We start from the raw sequence: 20073 nt of genomic DNA on the forward strand, positions 1-20073 counted from the left end.
TCTGCTTCCTGAAAAGTAACTGAAATGTTGCAAAACAAGTTCCAAACCCCAGTCATGTAAGTCATCGGCACACTCGTGAGTAATATGTTAGAAGGCTTCCACAGCAGACCAGGAGACAACATCCTGGAGGACAAAGTGTAACATCTTAATGGAAGTGTTGTCCCTATAGGTTCCGCTACAGGAAATGGATCACATTCGTCTCCGTCCTCGTCGTACGTTTTGTGCCTTTCACTGGCAAATAATTGTTAAACAATTAGAATGCAGCTGTAAGTGATAATACAGAATGGACATCTGGAGGTCAGAGCGGCCAAATGTCAGACACAAATGTCCCTGAGTGTAGCTCTCTGTGTGAAGTCAAGGGCTGTGGGTGATGATTAGGGTAAGTGGACTGATTTCAGCTAAAATTGATTCCTGATTTTACATTACAAAATGTCACCATTCTAGAAATTCTTATGCCGCGTACACACGATCAGAATTTCGGCCCGCAAAAGACAGATGAGAATTTTTCATCAGAAAATGCGACCGTGTGTATGCTCCATCGGACTTTTGCTGGCTGAATTCCAGCCAGCAAAAGATTGAGAGCAGGTTCTCAATTTTTCGGTCGGAAAAAGTTCCTATCCGAAAATGCGATCGTCTGTGGCAATTCCGACGCGCAAAATTCCTACGCATGCTTGGAAACAATTCGACGCATGCTCGGAAGCATTGAACTTCATTTTCTCGGCTCCACGTAGTGTTGTAGGTCAACACGTTCTTGAGGGTTGGAAGTTCAGCGAACTTTTGCGTGACCGTGTGTATGCAAGGCAAACTTGAGCGGAATCCCGTCGAAAAAGCAGTCATATCTTTTTCCGATGAGAAGTCCGATCGTGTGTACACGGCATTAGGTAAAATTTGCTTAGAATTATATTTTTTTATTTAGCGGGTATTTTATTATTTTTTTTAATTATTATTATTTATACTAAGGGTAGTTTAATTTAATGTAGTGTTTTTTGTATTTGTAGGTTTTTTTTTGTGTGTATTTTATTGTTGTATACTTTTGCATTCATTTTTTCACTTTGTTTTTGTATACTCTCTTATTTTTGTGAAAAAAGTGTAAACTAAGGAGTTTCATTAGAGGTCTTTTTTTGACTGAGGAGCAATCCTCATAAGGGGTCTTTAACACAGACGGTCCCCGCTCGGCGGACTCCGCTTTGCTCAGCAGGGATCGATCCGTTGATCCCCGCTGAGCAGGCGGATGAAAGGTCCATCTCCGCTCACTGTGCACAGGCGGACCTGTCAGAGCCCCGCTGTCCTCTATGGGGAGATCAGATGAAAACAGACCGTCTGTCTTTTCATCCGATCCTATCTGCCAGACGGATGGAAAATAATGTCACCATCCGTCTGAATTTGGCAGACAGGATCAAATTGGATAGGGGCGGGTGTCAGCGGACATGCCACTGCTGACATCCGCCGCTCCATAGGGGTGAATGGAGCGTCCAATCAGGTCCGCCTGAAAAACTGACAGGCGGACCTGATCGGACCGCCCGTGTGAAAGGACCCTATGTCATTTAAGCCATTGCACCTAAAAAAAAAATACCAGTAACTACTTAAAATTTTGTTTTTGCTTATTGACTACAATGCACTTGGCCAAAATGACAAAAATTTGCTGAAATTTTCAGATTTTTTACCAAAATTTCAGGTGAATGAGAACTCTTAATTCAGCTCATTTCCAATATCGCCTCTCCAGTGCAGTGATTGGGGTTGAATGCAGTAGCTCCAGAACTTTGTAAATAACACAACTCTTCACATTTAAAAAAATGCCCAATCACATGTACGGAAAATAACAAAAAACTGCATTTTTGCTTGCACATGATTGGATGATGGAGGTCAGCAGAGCTTCTGCTCATTTACTAAGCTGTGGAGCAACTGCACATTACAAAGTGCACAGTCCATTTGCCTTTTAGTAAGTCAACCCCATTGCCTTAGCCAGTACTTGATTTCCCATGGAGAATCCCAACACAGTTTTAAGACATGTTTAAATTTCTGAAGGGTCTAAAACCCATACGAATGGCGGGATTTTCATGGCACAAGAGAATATGTAGTTAAAAAAGAGAAAATTCATTACAAAAATTATTTTGTTTTAAAAAGGGATAAGTGTTAAAATTTACATTGTTCAATACATGAATTGTTCCCAAAAAAGGTTCTTATAGCCATGCCCAAACCATAAATTTCTTTCACACACTCAACGCGCCAAATTCCAAGAAACGTGTTCAGTGTACGGAGGAAATTTAGGTATAAAGTATATTACTTAGGCAAACATGCTTATTATGGTTTGGGCACCGATATAAGAACCCTTTTGGGAACAATTCATGTCTTGAACAATGTCAATTTTAATACTTGTCCCTTTTAAAACAAAAGAATTTTTGTAATATATTTTGTATTTTTTATAACTACATATTCTCTTGTTGTGCCGTGAAAATCCCACCATTCATATGGGTTGTAGACCCTTTCAGAAATGTAAACATGTTCAATTTGGGGTGCGGCACTAAAAGGCCAATTAACTAAATCATTCACGGTTTTAAGACAGACAGGTCAACTTTGCCACATCTATGGGTAGCCTGAGCATTCCCGTTCAGAGATAAAGTTGGGTCAAACGGCATCTTGATATGGTTGGGTCATTCTTGCGCGCTCAGCCATGATCTGATCTCCAAGGCCAGCTTAAAGGGAACTTGGCAGAAATATGGGAGCTACCTTTGATTTTAAATTATCTAAAGAGAACCATTATGGAGAATAAAAGAACTCCATTTGTTGTTGCCACCATCCCAAATACAGTATATTATATATTTAAAGAGAATGAGTACCCCCCCGGTACACTACCTTTGTTTTTATAAATATATACAGTATATATATCTAAAGGTACAGACTCCAAAGGTGGTCATTCTGATCTATTGCATAACTGACCTGAAGCAAGTGTGCAGGACAGGAGTTTCAACCTTTTTGGATTTCACTGCCTGCATGCTTGTTTACAATTAGAGAATTACTGGGTAGCAAGGTAAAGATCAAAGTGACAGGATTGCACCTTAAAAAAAAAAAAATTAAAATCAATGGTCGCTCCCATACTTCTAGGCTCAGAAGAATATTTTAAGGCTAACTGAGCTTATCTCAGCAGTCATGAAGTAGAAACCATTGATCACATTCCCCGATATACAAATGACCACTAGAGAGAGCTTTTGCCAATACATATAAAGCCATGTCAAAAAGTACTTTCAAGGGGTTGTAAACCCTCGTGTTTTTTCACCTTAATGCATTCCCTGAGCCCCTTCATCTCTTCGGTGGGGATGCGCTGTCCCTCTCTCCATGGGGTCCCGGCTCTTGATTGGATAGATTGATAGCAGCGCAGCCATTGGCTCCCGCTGCTGTCAATCAAATCCAATGACGTGGGCGCCTTGGGGGCGGGGCCAGGTCCACCATTCGTGTCTGTGGACGCAAATGCTGGACTCGTGAGCGCGCCCGCAAGGTAAACCCCTCGGGAGAGCGCTTCTCCTTTGGGGTTATCTGATGTGAGGAGTAGCCACGAGAGCCCCCGGGGGACCCCAGAAGAGGATGTTCAGATGATAACTAAAAATGGTTATGCCTCTATAAAATCCAATCTGGTTTCCCCCTTAAGGCCTTTTACCTTAAGTGCGTCACTGTGTATTTTTATATATAAGGTGTACTTAAACAGAGAAAATCCATCTCCCATATTAGGATGGCAATTCAAACATCTTTATTCCAAAGCAAATAAGACCGAGACGAGAAGTGTCTAAATAGATTTTAGTCTACGCTCTCTGCCACATCTTCAGTAAATAAGGCAACTTGACAAATACTTTCCACATTTACGAAGACTTGAGTTAGACGGAGCTGGTCTCAGTCTTATGGCTTCACTGTAGTACTTAAAAATTGATCTCAGTCTATGAAAGCTAAAGGGACCACGCGACATAACAAATTATAACGACAGCTCATGTAAAAAAATTTAGTAGGAAAAATATATATATATTCATCCCTACTGCAGTCTCAATATATGAATTTACCAGTAAACTACAAATTGATGCATACCAATACGAAATTTAAAACAAAAAATTAAGCCATATCAGTTTTGAAAAAAAAGCAATTTTTAATTTTCTTGAACATAGCATATACAAAAGTTAGCTTCGCTTAATTAAAAAAAAAAAAAAAAGTCAGCGGCAACATACCATACAAATGGAATCATTCACACTTTGAACAGAAAAATAGAATTTGCAGAAAACAAAAAGTATTTTTGTTTAAATGCATAAACAGGAAGATCTGATCCAAAGACACAATTTTTTTCTTTAGAAAATAGTAAGAACTGTAGAAACAAAAATAATTTCTTTTTTTTTTTTCAAATTTACAAAGTTTTTTTTTTCAATATTTTTAAAAAAAGGCACAAGTTACCATAAAATAGAATTTATTATATGCTCAGCATACAATGAACGGGAACAGTAACGTAAACAGATATTAGTAAAAAAAAAAAAAATATAGTAAAAAAAAAGGAAAGCAAAGTATCAGTTTAGTGTCTTAGCTTTATGTAAGAATCTGGTCCCTGTTAGGCTGGGTGAAATTGTTTTTAAAATTGTGTGACAAATATAATTATGTCAAAAATTACCATCAAGTCAATATTTTACTAATATATTATTTCAACAAATGTTCACCGGCCAGATATTATAAGTTTGTTGGCCTTAGGCCACCTTTCAAGTACGGAATCGAGTGACCAAACCAACAAAAAATAAAAATAAATAAACAGCAATCCACTATTCCTATTTTCTGTTTTTTTCTGTTCCCATTTTTTTTTTAAACAATAAAGTAATTAATCACTTATAATATATGGCACATAAATATATTTATATATATAATATATTTAACAGAACTATAAGAACATTTGAAAAAAAAAGTTAATTACAGCCAAACATTGCTCAGAAGAAAATGTTGAAAAATACAGTTTGTAGTCCAAGCCTGAGACACATAAACATGATAACGGTTAAATAGTTTTTTTTCCCCCCTCTAGTCCATTTCATATATATTATTTTTTTCTAAATCACGGCAGTATTATTGTTCTAAAGGGTATTTTTTGAAATGTGGAATTATGGACATCCATTAAGTCTTCAGCTCTGAATAATGCTGTTGAATCAACTTTAGAGATAAAAAAAATGCCAGTGGAGCATAACGTGTTGACTCCAAAACTGACCCCTCTTCTCCAGCAGATGAAGTACACAATGAAATGGAAATGTTAGAACTGGGTTAATTGGTCAAAAGCACATTCTTAATGGTTGGTCAGTCTGAAAAACTTCAAAATGTTGGCACCTCTTAATTGTGCCAAGAGAAACTCTGTCCTCATTTGGTAGTCGGAGGTCCATCCTTCATTGTAGACCATGTCACAGTTCGAAAACGGCCCTTTCTGCAACCTTGTATTTCACAATACAATTTTTTTCAGAGATGTCTGGAGGAAAGGCCCCCAGTATAACATAAACGTCCTCAGGTTTTCAGCAGGCACTTGTAAAGGAACTGGCATGGTGCCTTCTATCTGTACATTCTGTCTATAGTGCACATGTTTTGGAAGACGTTAACAATCAGACATAGATATGTAAAATAAAAAAAAACTCTTGTGTTTAAGGCCTTGTCAAAGTTGTGTAAACTGGTTGGTCCCAGTTGGAATTAGGACTGTGTGAGGGTGGAATGGACAGACTGTTAAGGATAGGTGTGGCATAGGGGCGCCGGGAGGAATGGAAATATGGGTATTGATACAAGCTAGATGGATAGCCAGAGTAGGGATTGTAGTAGTTGGAGCTTGGAAGGTCTGTGTAGTCACACTGAGAGCTGGGGAACGAATTTGGTACCGTAGAGCTAGGCACAGTTGTAGTACAAGCCTGGGCACTATAGGAGCTGTAGTCAGAGTGAGCAGGCGACCCATGGGACTGGTCACTGTAATGACTAGGACTCAATTGCTCTGTCTTGATGTGAGGCCTCTGTTGACCAGACTCTGGAGACGAGGAGGAAGTTGAAGGACTTTTGTGTGACCAGACAGGTGGTTGTGTGGTTCCAGCTGCATGTGTATAGGGTGCTCCATAAGGTGGAGCTGTAGAGTTTTGCCCATGATCAGCTGGAATAGCTCCATGCCCATTCAGTGGCAAGTATTGGTCAAACTCATGAACGTCGAAAGCCTCAATGTTGTTGATCACCTCACTGCTCAGCTCGTTAATGTCCACATTACTGAAGTCAATGTTCTGTCTCCCATTTTCCAACATCCTCCGTCCTTCATGCTTCAGCTCCTGTTTACCACCATGGTGAAGGTCTGTCTTTGGGGTGGTCGGTGGAGTCGGAGGACCATGATTTTGACCTACGAGCATAAAAAGGAAATTACATTTAGATATAATGTACTACATATTGAAAAATAAATATTTGAATAAGTAATTACTTTTTCACTTCCTGTTTATTTAGTAAAATACATGGTCCATGTTACACAAATGGATTATTTTTATGCAAAAATTGTTAACATGGCTAAGAAACGACATGTGGAACATTTGGTTTATTTAAATACCATCAGTGAGTGAGTGCCCCTAGTGGTTGTATATTGGATCCGCCAAGCAGCAAGTATAGAATTAGTTATAACTCAGTTAAAGGGGTGGTCACAAACCTACATTTCAAAATAATTAAATAGAAGCTGGACTGTAAATGACAAAATTGAATTCTTTCATACAAGGGGAAAAAAAAAAAATCAGAAATCATAAAAAACATAATTTAAAAGACATAATATTTTCAAGACTGGCACCAATTCCCACAAGATTTGCGCAAATTAACTTCATCAGATCAAAAACGTTAGAAGCATCCCGAGAATTTGTTCCTGGAAAGTTTTGCCTCCTGGGTTTGCGGCTAAGCAAATATTTTAGACACTAATAGCTGCTGGCAATGGCTATCTCAGCTTACTGGAATTGGGCTATCTGATTACTATTAAATAGGTCCACTAAGCTAAAAAATGCTGTTTATAAGTTTAACTCATTTATACTTTGTTGGTCAACGAAAACTGAAAAGCTTTTACATAGCTGGCTGTTGCAGCTCACAAGAGGATGTCTACCAACTGACTTTAAGTGACTACCAACTAGTCACTAATGGACTGACCATGGAATTTTTTATGACTACCATACTCAGATTCATTCGCCTTTTATATTGGCTAGTTAGACATAATTTCCACCCAAATGAAATAACTGATAGGTAGAGCTGCCTTCAAAGACTTACCAGAGGGTGAGCATAGTAGATTTAAAGTAGAACTAAGCACAGTTTTTGTTTCCAGTTTGTATAGAGTAAGGGAGGGTTATAACCCCTATTTGGTTTTTTAATACCACTTGTACTCTATTGGGGAGATTTCGCTTTACTTCCTGTTCAATAGCCAAAATGGGAAGTTAGAAGAAATTCCTCCAAAATGAGGGATGTCACCAGAACTAGTGTCCCCATTAAAGCCTTCCCCTTTATTCCTGTTCTGGAGACAACTCAAAAGATGGGATTTTCTTTCACTTTTGGTGATGGGGGTAAACAGCACTAATAGAGGAGGCAAATCTCCCCTACAGTGGGCACAGCCATCGAAAAAAACCTGACAGGTGTTCTAATCACTCTCCACTCCATCTAAAACCTTGCCTTTAGTTATACTTTAAGAAAATTCAAGGGGTATGTACGTACACTTACTCTGTAGGCAATTTGAAATGGGACATTAAAGTTATATCTAAAAATAAAAACTTTTTTTTATTTTATTTTTTTTTTTTTTTTGAGTAGGGTGTTAAAACTTGTCAAGTTTTTTTTGTTTATTTTATTTTGCTGTCTGGGTCCCCTTGGGAAAATTCTATTTACTTCCTGTCCTATAGACACCATAGGAAATAAAGGGGAAATCTTATTTGGTTGTCACCACAAGTGTCCCCCTTGCAAGACTTGTTCCCTATCCCTGCTTCAGTCACATTTTAAATTTTCCTTCACTTTCAGTCCTTGTGACAATGATCACTAACACAAACAGAGAGAATGGATCTCAGACAGCAATAAAAATAAGACAAGGTTTATAACCCGTTCCTAATCTAAAAAAGTTATTGTGCTAGACATACTTGAAGGATATTTAGGGAAGACACATAATTCCACTGATTAAGCTTTGCCTCCTATTCCCTCCCTTGCCAACTTTGGATGCAGGACCTGTATGAGCTCATACTTAAAGACAAAGCTGTTGAAGATTTTGAGGCAATTAGTATTCAAATGCTTCACTTGTCTTCACTATCTTTCTACAACACAACTTCCTTATGGTTTAAAAAAATGAATTTATTCAACTAAGCTGTATAGACAGTTGTTGGGAGATGCAGGGACATACCTCCATCTTCCCATGCCATGGTGTTGCAAAGACACAACCATGGCAGAAGCTTGACTGGTTGGCCTTCTTGATGTCATAAAATGTAAGCTTGGTAACCTTTTACCACTAAAGATATCAGAGGTCATCAACACAGCAGTAATGGTCTAAGGCTAGGCCAGTGAGTCAATAGGGGGCACAATGGTTTCCCTGTTGACCTATACCATTACCCTCACTGGGGAAGCTTGTCTGGTCAACTGATAAGCACATGGCTGAGAACTGGGGAACATGCGATCCCTACAACCTACTTCTTAGCTTAAAAAAAGAGGTTAAGTGTGGGTTGACAGTTTCAAAAATATGGACAGCCCCTCTAACAGGAAACCATGTATATGGTGTTTAATGTGTTGCCATTGGCATTGACCTAGTGTTCCTACATGACAATACGAACAGTTAGCCTTCATGATCATTAAAGCATTGACTAAGAATTGTGGTACAATACCTGCATGATCTCCATGCATATGTCCATCTCCCATCCCTCCTAATCCAGAGTCAGACTTGTACATCTGAGATCCAGGGTGGTGACCAAGCTCAGCCCCAGAGTCTGAGTCGCTCTGGCCAGCTTTTACACTCTTTCTCCGGCGAGGCTGGTACTTGTAATCAGGGTGATCTTTCTTGTGCTGAACCCGCAGCCGCTCGGCCTCCTCAACAAAAGGACGTTTCTCACTTTCACTGAGTAAACTGCAGAAAGAGGAAAAACACGAGTTTTGATTAGAAAACAGAAGTGTTCCAAGTATGCATCTTTACACATTGACAACTAAATTACAGGTCAGTCAATGCAAGCACCAACCTCTTCAAACATAAGAACTGATTCACTATTATTAGGTAAACATGCATCTAACACATAATGGGTAGGGTTATGGTGATTTGATACACTAGGGTAATATATGTATATTAAAAACTATATAATATAACAATTTTATTATTGATGTTCTAGGGCAACTTTGCCAAAATACACAGAAGCTATTAAATATAAATAGTAACAAAGGAATTTAATGTGTGCAATTATAATTTAACAAATTGCCCTTTTTTTTTTTTTTGCACAGGCAAACAATTCAACACAATCTCCAATTTAAGATTTAGTGGGCCATTAACCTATTGTTGATGCACGCCACATAAGATAAAAAAAAATAGGAAAATTTGATGATCTTTTCATCGTATAAAATAATTATTCTGGCCCCCTAAAATGCTATTGTTTTAGAGCTGTCTTGCCATATAACAGCCATTTACAACCTAGGGCAATAAGACACAAACCTTGCTATTTTACGCACTATACTCATACATTTTAGGTTTCCAAATTTTTGCTATAATATAATGTTTTACTATATTACTTTATTTACTATACAAAGATTTATTATTATTAATAAATATTTTTTAATTGCCACTATATAATAAAAATATAGTTCAGAGTTTACTTTAAATATACCTTCATTGAGACAAATACGCTGAGAACTGAGAAGATGGCCATTAATATAATAATGCAGAAAAAAGTGCAGGCATTTGTATGATAAAAATAAAAGTGCATAACAAAATATTGGAAATTATTTATTCAACTTTAAAAAAAAAAAAATCTCAGAAACCAAAAGACAGCATGCATTTCAAAGATGAACAATGTATTCAAGTTATTGAATACATTTGTGTTTTAGGAGGTTCTGAAACAAAGAACAAAAATAAACAGTAAAAACAGATATAAAATGTAAACAGTATTTTTTTTTTATTATTAATATTACTTCTGCTTTTAACTTTTCTAAGAGTTTTGGTTAAAGAGAATTGCTTTAATTGTTAATATTTATCTTAATTCTGCCTATGCAGATGGGTCTATAATGTTGTTGCTAATAATACAATGTAAAGGGAATGATTTTCCTAATAAAAACTGCACTTTGTTTTTGTTTTGTAATAAACAGAATTTTCAAAAGAAAAAAAAAAAAAAGAAAAAGGAAGATGAAGTAAAGACTGTTCACTTAGTTTAGCAAAGAAGCTGAATCTATGTTTACTTTGAATACCCAGTTGTGAGCAAGGGAGATAAAAAAAAAAACAGGAAATTTGCTTAATGAAAAGACTCAATATATCAACCCTAAAAAAACAAATGCAATTAAAAAAAAATCTTTAATATCAAATGCAATAATTAAGCTGATTGCATTTAACTCTGTGAGCAATTTCAGCCAATGGTTTATTCACTTCTGCAGTGAAGTGTAATTGCTAATTAATTCCATCGGGAATTTTCTTTTAAAGTCCCACATCATGAATTTGGTTTAAAAAAGTGTTTTTCTATAATGATTGAGCTGCAAAGTTTCACCAAATATTTATTCTGGAACTGCTGAAAGAGGTACAGAAAAAGTTGATTCAGCGCATTAACCCCTAATGTGCAGAGTAGAGAGTAGGTGTGACAGGGGCAGTATTTTACGCCAGCTTGTGAAAGCTTCTAAACACGACTACTTAAAAAAAAGATCAGAGGGGTGACACTTTTCCTTTAATGGATCCATTTAACAGTTTAATGACTGTAGATACTGTGGCACCGAAATGCTGAATTTTATAGTCGTTAGCATTTATTCGCCAAACAAGTAACTGATTCTAACGCACCGCTTTAAATGGCCGTCACAGCTTATTAACAGACCTATGCTTTGTGCGTGTGTGGCAGGGTTCCAAATTGTGCAATAACTCATACTCTACAATAATATGTTTTTTATTTACAGGGCTGAGAAAATGTTACATTATAAGTGCACTGCAAACTGCCATTTTTGGCACAGAGCAATGATGATGTGCAGAAGCCCTTAGCAACCAATCAGAATTTGTCTTTTACCCGTGGCCCACCCTAGGCTGTTGAAAGCTGGCTTATGAGTGGTTGCTGTGGCTTCCCCGTAGTGAACGATGTACTTTGCCAACTATGCAAGTTTTTATTTTTTAAAATTTTTTTAGGAGCTATTATTTAGGATTTTATATTTAGGAACTTTTACGTCTGAAAATTATAAACTATAGATCATATTAAGCAAAAAAAAAAAATGTCACTTAGAATTTATTGTACCGAAATGTTCTAGCATGACTCAGTGGTGACCAAGTGTTTTTGACTCATCTGCTGAAATCATTTACTTTACTGTAACGAATAAATTATTATTACAAAAAAAAATAAAAGTAAATACTATTGAGAAAACTAAAATATTTTTTTTTTTTGGCAACAGATTGAATTGTCAAGGGATGAGTTTGATTTTTGGAACACTCGTTGACAAATTAATTTTGCATAGAGTATATTAGTAATAATTTAGCTGGTTTTGTGGAACGAATTTGTGACAAGGATCTAATGTAACAAATTTATTTTTGCAAAATGAATACAGACAGGGACAGCATTGTATATAGGTAATTCAGGAAAAGGTGCATTTTTGCCCTGTTACCTGTAAGCGTTCGTATTCCAAACACTCAATTACAAGAAAACAAAAGGAATAGGATTGAATGCTTGAAATGTATTAATTAAATGCATAATAGTGCTTTATTCATTGTAATAATAACTATGTTAATTAAATGTAGGAAATAATAAACTAACACTCTGGACCTAAAAATATTAATTCAGAACCTAAAAAAAAAAAAAAAGTGTCCTTTATTAAATAAGCTCTTCCCATTTAACAACGTGTCACAAGTTGACAGCCCGTGTCCAGTTCTCAATCCTCTAATTTATTTCCCCATATTTACAGTAACTTGTGCCCCCAAGTGCTGTTAACTTAGATAGCCATTAGTAGTAGATACACTTGATATACTAGTATGCTGGCACTTGCAGTTCCCCAATACAGTCATCCACAATGCCCATATATGCTTATTTCGACCCAAAACTGGACAAACCTATGTCTTTCCAACAACTTATTTTCATGCTTGCCCATGGAACCTAAATTGCGCTTTATACCCCCAATCAGCTTAAGGATATTAAAATATATATTTTGACTAGCGCCTTTTAGCAATTTGAAGCAAAGGAAGGCTCACCAAGCCCACCTGTTGGTAAATCCCCCCCAAAAACCTTATAGAAATAGTCCTTGCTAGCTATATGACCACCAGAGACTGGTCATCCCACTATAAGATGAAGCCTGATGCTTATTTTAAGTAGGGTTTTTTTTTTGGGGGGGGGGGGGGGGGTGCGCATCACTGATACAGATGTTACATCTTTGTTTCCTACGATGGATTTGGGAATATGTTTTTTTTTTTTTCCTCAAGTGCTGATAGTTTTAGGCCCACCCAAAATTGCAAGGGTTAATACCTAATCCTGACAGCTGCTTAAGCCTATAAGTATTTAACATCTGTTGCAAAGTGGATATGCTATGCTACATACTAATTACAAAAAAGAAAAAAAAATTGAGCACTGATTGGAGAAACCAGGGTGACTGTTGCTTTGGCTGGAACAGCTGGTACACAGCGAGTGCCATCTTGTCATCTTCTGATCAGGTTACAGTTGTGAGTGGCTGTGGAGTCCTCACTTCTGACACCTGTCAGTGGCTAAAGTCTGTCCTTTGTTCCAGTTTTTGCAGATCGGAGCAAATTGCAGTAAGTGTGAGGAAGAAACCTACTGCGCACAGAGCATCGTTCAACATCTGTTAATGGCTGTGTAAACCTGACCTCGGGACATTAATCATGTTCCACTACTCAATCAAACAGGCCAGCAATCAAATTAAAGTTCCACACAACAAGCTAGGGCCAAGGCACCGAAAAACAGCAAAAGGTACCCAACGCCAGGAGGGGGCATACTTAGTCAGGAGATGCTAAGCCCAGACAGAAATCTAATTTAAAGGGTCAGTCCATCCGGAAACAATATTTCAGTTTTTGGTGGGAACTGTCAAGCTAAATTACTGGTTGGATTTTAATGCATCACAGGGCCTGTGGGTGCAGCAGTTTGGGCTCCATGATCTACACATCTACTTCAGCAATTATACCTGGGTCTCATTCAAAGGCCAGGCTATGGCCAAGAGGCAAATTTAAAGTTTCAGTCCACGCTGAACCAGTATTTCAGTTTTTAGTATGAACTGCCAAGCTAAATTACTATTTGGATTCTTATGTTCACAGGGAGTTTTTGGTATGAACTGCCAAGCTAAATTACTGTTTGGACTCTAATGTTCACAGGGCTGGTGGGAGCAACACCCTGAGCTCCTAGATCTACAAACCTATGGTGGCTATTAAGTATGGGTCTCATTCACACTAAGACTACAGTCAGAAGGCAAAATTAAAGGGTCAGCCCACCCTAAGCCAATATTTCAGTTATTGGGAGGTGCTGCCACGCTAAATTTCTGGTTGGAGTCTAATGTTCACAGGGCCAGTGGGAGCAACAACCTTGACATCCTAGATCTACACAACTAAGGTGGCCATTAAGCCTGAAGTCTCATTCAAGCCAAGACTACGGTCGGAAGGAAAAATTAAAGGGTCAGTCCATCTAGATACAATAATGTATCACAGGGCCTGTGACAGTAACGCCTTGAGCTCCCAAATTCTACATATGCACGATGGCCTTTACATCTAGGCCTTATTCCTTCAATAAAGATTTTTTTTTTTTGCATTACTCTCAAGGTTAAGGGAGATTAAGGTGGAGGGAGCCTGTAACTATAGCATAAAGATCTGGCAAATGCAGTCCATTGGAGAAATGATGTGTCAGTTTCAACTTGCCAGCATTTACCAGGACTGAAATATCAGTTATGAATGGGGCATCAAGGCTAGAAAAGGCTAAGTCAGATTCTTGTGTAATTTTTATTGCCAAACTAAAATACTGTTTAGCTCTGTTTCAACTGCACAGTTCATTTTTTACATTTGCGGCAGAGTACATTTATGCATGTATATAAATCTGGTAACATCTGCATCAAGGATTGGACAACAATAAACTTATTGCGCGCCACATGGGTTTTCAGAGCGGGTTACAGATACTTCCATTTGGAAAAAGTTTAGAATAGTAGACGATGCCCCAGAAACTGGGGTTGGAGGCATCACCATTGGAAAAAGTTTAGAATAGTAGATCAATGCCCCAGCAACTGGGGTTGGAGGCATCACCACATTCATGGCTAAGAAAACAGTTATAAAAAACTGTCTATCATTTCTGCCAGATGGTTGGATGATGCACGGCAAACTTGACATTCCAGGTATGAGGCGAGCAACTGAAAACTGGACAAGCTCTCCTAGATACAATATACGTAGATGAGAGGGGAAGTGTAAAACCAACAACAAACTAAACCAAGAGAATAGGTGAAACTGGATATCTCATTGCCTAAACTTCTCCAACAGCTAGTTCTGATATCACCAGACTCTTACGTCGATCCAAAATTAATGAAATATTAATTATTAACGAAATTAATAAATACTACACAAGAACCCTTCCGTCATACCAGCCACTAAATGGCTCTTAGTAGCGTCTTCAAGATTTTCCACCCTATAGAAACTACATTTCTGAACACAATTTCTGGTCTATGCTGTCACCCAATTGATTGCCTAAATCCTTGCCTACGATTATATTAAACATAGGTGCTAACACTAACTTTTCAGGGTCACTTTGCTCCTATATTATACCTGAGATCATTATACCCTTTGGTAGTGATACATAACGCACAGTACAATCCCATTATGACATTGTTACTGCATTACAAAGCAGACAGAAGCTTTATAAATAAAGCAAATTAAAAATAAATAGATATATATTTATAAAACTAAAGTAATTAACACTAATATTAAACAGGAATTCATCAGTTCTACATGCTATCAAATTTTTCTGCGTCAATTGGTTTTCTTTGTTATAGATAGGTGGCGACATCTAACTTCCAGGGTCCCCTTGCTCCTGTGCTATACCTGAGCTAGGTATTCTACATAGCAATAGTAATGCAACAAAATACAACCCCCATTACAGCATATTGACTACTACACATTACACCGGATTTTTAAAAATAGTCATTCTAAAGCCAAAATTAACCAATAAATATGAAAAACTGCATTCAACACAATACAACCCTGAACTAAGAGACAGTTATATACATAGGTGGTAACACTAACTTTCCAGGGTCCCTTTGCTCCTATCTTGTACCTGAACAAGTTTTTCCCCTAGTCATAAATGCGGCATATTGTATCATACTACTGTATCATATATTAGTTCTTGCATTTAAAAATATCTCTCTAAAAATAATTAATTTAAAAGCCAAGATAAATGCATTCAACTACAAAAGGCATGTGTAAATGTGGTGGTGAGGGGGCAGTATTTTTAATATGAAGCTAAGATCAAGAACCTTTGCCATGACCTCAAGCTAAGGGAGGAATGTTCAGAACTAGCCTTTGAAAGTATTATTTTACTAAAGGAGTAGTTGGTGCTTGGAACAGATTTCCAGCAGTAAGTGAACTTAAACATGCTTGGGGCAAACGAAGATCTATACTCAAAAAGGTTAAAAAAAAAAAATCAAGAATAAGCAGACTTGATGGACCACTTGTGTTTCTGTTGTCACGTATCTGTGTTTCTCAAATACTAAAAAGAGATCTTTCAAAAAATCTGTGTAAAATGCTGAAATAGGAGACAGTTGCATTTTCTGGATCCCTTTGCTTCTTTGTTCTACCTGAGCTATCATAGGTATTCTCTTTAGTTGTAGTAGTAACTGCAGCACAATATACACTGCCCATTGCATATTTAGTAAATTACATATTACTTATTACGTATTATAAATACACCTCCTTAAAAATATGAATTTAAAAGCCAAGAATGAATAAAAAACTTCATGCAAAATTCCACAAAAAACTGAGGCCTTCTACGGATAAATGTTTAAAACCTTGAAATAAGAGACATTCTACACATAGGTACTACCATTAAATTTTCACATCTCCTTTGCTAGTCTGCTAGACCTGAGTCAGTTATTCCCAATAGTAAATGGAGTCCATTAGAAACCCATCATGGCATATTTAGGGGATTTTATATGAATCGTTATTAGTCTACCATGGCATAGATAGTACATTTTATATCAATTCTTGCATTTTAAATACATCTCTTAAAAAAATAAGAATTCAAAAGCCAAGAAACAGTAAATATTGCATTCAACACCTCAAAAAAACAGGGACAGGTGTCTGAACCTATGAACTTAGAGATGGGTATTTGGCTGAGAAACAGTAAAAACTGTTACGAAAAGAATAAAAAAAGTACTGAATTAAAAAAAACTGATTCAACACCCCAAAATAAAACCAGGGATAAGTGTCTGAACCCCTGTCATTTTAGATGGATAATTAGCTGAGAAACTGTAAAAACGGCATGCAACACCCCAAAAAACCATGCCTAAACCAATGAAATTTTAGGTAGGTATCCCATCATGGCATAGTTTGTTGATGTTATATTAATCCTTGCATTTTAAATACACTACTTTAAAATATGAATTTAAGAGTCAATAAATAGTAAAAACTGCATTCACTACCCTACTTGGCCAAGACACAATAAATCAAGGTATGCCATCATGGTTAGTGGATTTTATGCGTCTTACAATTAAAAAATCTAAAAAATATACATGAATTGAAGCCAAGAAACTATGAAAATGAATGCAACATCCCAATGAAATCAATCAAGTATCCCACCATGGCATAGTTAATGGAATTTCTATTAATTATTGCATTTTAAATAAAACTCTTTAAAAATATGAACTTCGGAGTCAATAAACAAAGATATTTACATTCAACACCCTAGAAAATAGGGACAAGTGTGTACACCCCAGAAATCAGAGGTGGGCAAATAAATAGTGAAAACTGCATCCAACTCCACTGAGCTGGGAGCAATGTGTGCCCCCAATAATTAGTGGTGGGCCAACAAACCCCCCCCCCCCACACCCCCAATGATGGACAAGTGTGTGCACCCACAAATTATTAGTAGGTAGTTGGCCATTAAACAGTACCCCCCTTTCTTTCCGATTAAACAGGGATCAATGTGTGCACCCCAGGAATCGTCAGTAGGTAGTTTGCCAATAAGGAGTACAAACCCCTCAATGAACAGGGATGAGTGTGTGCACCTCAGTAACTGTCAGTAGGTAGCTGGCAAGTAAAAAGCAATCCCTCCAAGGAACAGGGAGCAGTGTGTGCACCCCAGTAATTGTCAGAGGAGTGGGTCTCAATGGATTTGTCAATGTGCACCCTATGAATCATCGGAGGGTGGTGGGTCTCAATGAATAGGTTGGTGGGCACCTATGAATTGTCAGAAGGTGGTGGGTCTCCATGGCTAGGTCAGTGTGCTCCCTATGAATTGTAAGAAGATGGTGGGTCTCCATGGCTAGGTCAGTGTGCTCCCTATGAATTGTCAGAGGATGGTGGGTCTCCATGGATAGATTGATGGGCACCTATGAATTGTCAAAGGGTGCTGGGTTTCCAGGGACAAGTCAGTGTGCACCCTATGAATTGTTGGAAGGTGGTAGGTCTCCATGGTTAGAGGGGTTGTGTGGGAAGGTGGTGGGTCCTCATAGGAAGGTCAGTGTGCACCCTATGAACTGTCGAAAGGTGGTAGGTCTCCATGGCTAGGTCAGTGTGCCCCCTATGGATTGTCAGAGGATGGTGGGTCTCCATGGATAGATTGATGGGCACCTATGAATTGTCAAAGAGGTGGTGGATTTCCAGGGACAAGTCAGTGTGCACCCCATGAATTGTCGGAAGCTGGTGGGTCTTCGTAGGTAGGTCAGTGTGCAACCCCATGAATTGTCAGAAGGTGGTGGGTCCTCATAGGTAGGTCAGTGTGCCCCTATGAATTGTCAGAAGGTGGTGGGTCCTCATAGGTAGATCAGTGTTCACCCTATGAATTGTGAGAAGGTGGTGGGTCCTCACATGTAGGTCAGTGTGCACCCCATGAATGGAAGGTGGTGGGTCCTCATAGGTAGGTCAGTGTGCCCCTATGAATTGTCAGAAGGTGGTGGGTCCTCATAGGTAGATCAATGTGCACCCTATGAATTGTGAGAAGGTGGTGGGTCCTCACATGTAGGTCAGTGTGCACCCCATGAATGGAAGGTGGTGGGTCCTCATAGGTAGGTCAGTGTGCACCCCATGAATGGAAGGTAGTGGGTCCTCATAGGTAGGTCAGTGTGCCCCTATGAATTGTCAGAAGGTGGTGGGTCCTCATAGGTAGATCAGTGTGCACCCTATGAATTGTGAGAAGGTGGTGGGTCCTCACATGTAGGTCAGTGTGCACCCCATGAATGGAAGGTGGTGGGTCCTCATAGGTAGGTCAGTGTGCCCCTATGAATTGTCGGAAGGCAGTGTGTCTCCATGGCTAGGTGGGTGTGAACACCCCAGGAATTGTCGGAGGGAGGGTGTCGGTAGGTGATGGTGGCCACTTACCGCCATAGTTTGCCCAGGGTCTTGCTGAGCTCGGCGTTGTGTAGGTGAGGGTACTGGTCGGCCAGCTTCCTCCGGGCAGCCTGTGCCCACACCATGAAGGCGTTCATCGGTCTCTTGACATGGGGCTTGGCTTTGAGGGATCCGGAGCCCCGGACCGGCATGGGCACCAGGGACCAGTCGTAGCCCTTCAGCACCTGGGACACGGCCTCCCGGATACAGGCGGGGAACCTCTCATCCATGGTCCCGCCGTCCGGGTCCTTCTTAGAGATCCCGAGCGATCCTCGCCCCTCCGAGCCGGCCGGGGACAGCGGAGAGTCCGAGTCGGAGTCCGAAACGTGGGACATGGAGCTGGCAGTGCCCGCCGGGCTGCAGGGGCCATCGGGAGCCTGCTCCTGGCCGGAGCTCATGTTCAACATCGGGGCTGGTGAGGCTGGCAGTGCCAGGGAGGGGGGTCGGTAGACCGGGGATGGCCGGTGAGATGACAGCGATCCTTGTATAGAATGGAGAATAGAAGACACACAGCGATCACCGGGCACTACACTGAGCGATCCTCCCAGACACACCTTTAATAAGCAAGCTGATCACAGACACGCCCCCTTTCTCTGAAGGGGCGGGGAGGAGGCGTGCCCGTGAATCTTTTTTTTTTTTTTTTTTTCCCTCTTACTTGCTACAATGTTCCCCCACGTGCGCAGAGAACTGTGTTGTGATCTGTCTGTGTACGGGGGCGGCAGCCAATCCCATGGCAGCTTCTGTTTTTTGGGGGAATTTGTCACTACAATTGTCCCTGATGATGACCAATACAAACTCAGTGACCTCTCTGCAAGTTGTCGGTGAAGATCCCCATTCTCATTGTTTCCGCAGGTTGTCGCGATAAACGCATAGGGACGGGTTAAATAAGATGACTTACACACGACAAATATATATATATATATATATATATATATATATATATATATATATATATATATTGGCGTAGCTGTGAAGTCTAGTGTACACTATTAGAAAATCGGACAAATGATCATTCGCATTTTCCTCGCCCCCATGTTAAAAAAACGACAATGCGTAAAATCATCCAAAAATTCGTACACCTTCCCACATACGTAGCTGTGTCGATTCCACGGTCGTTCTTTGTTTCCGATCACGCACAGACTTGCTCATGTGATGAATTCTGTACTGATTAAATGAAAACTCAGACGTTATGATAGGACCCCTTTTCACTCCGAGGCGGTTTTCAGGCATTTTAGTGCTACAAATAGCTCCTGAAAACCGCCTAGCGTTCATTTCAGTGTGACTTTTCACACTGGGGACGTCAGGAAAAAAAAATCCTGCAAGCAGCATCTTTGTGGCGGGTCGGGAACGCTGTATTTAGTGCTCCCAAA

The 20073-nt window shown here is 39.2% G+C and overlaps 1 protein-coding gene across 1 annotated transcript; it reads right to left on the minus strand.

The window, feature by feature from the left end:
* Nucleotides 1-4105: 4105 nt before the first annotated feature.
* On the minus strand, nt 4106-19392 carry SOX8 (SRY-box transcription factor 8). Its single transcript, XM_073636423.1, has 3 exons — nt 18695-19392; nt 8847-9085; nt 4106-6367 (listed from the first exon to the last, which is right to left on the minus strand). Exons 1-3 carry the CDS (start codon nt 19108-19110, stop codon nt 5640-5642), a joined length of 1383 nt encoding a protein of 460 aa, XP_073492524.1. The 5' UTR covers nt 19111-19392; the 3' UTR covers nt 4106-5639.
* Between the last annotated feature and the right edge of the window lie 681 nt (nt 19393-20073).

Source organism: Aquarana catesbeiana, linkage group LG06 (genome assembly GCF_042186555.1).
Source record: "Aquarana catesbeiana isolate 2022-GZ linkage group LG06, ASM4218655v1, whole genome shotgun sequence".
NCBI classification, from domain to species: domain Eukaryota; kingdom Metazoa; phylum Chordata; class Amphibia; order Anura; family Ranidae; genus Aquarana; species Aquarana catesbeiana.

What these genes read in the sequence shown, in the direction of transcription:
- SOX8 (XM_073636423.1), bottom strand. Translation starts at nt 19,110, where the DNA reads ATGTTGAACATGAGCTCCGGCCAGGAGCAGGCTCCCGATGGCCCCTGC. An exon ending in ACCCTGGGCAAACTATGGCG is followed by an intron (nt 9,086 to 18,694) that starts GTAAGTGGCCAC and finishes CTCTTTCTGCAG; the next exon opens with TTTACTCAGTGAAAGTGAGA. An exon ending in TATGCATGGAGATCATGCAG is followed by an intron (nt 6,368 to 8,846) that starts GTATTGTACCAC and finishes TTATGCTCGTAG; the next exon opens with GTCAAAATCATGGTCCTCCG.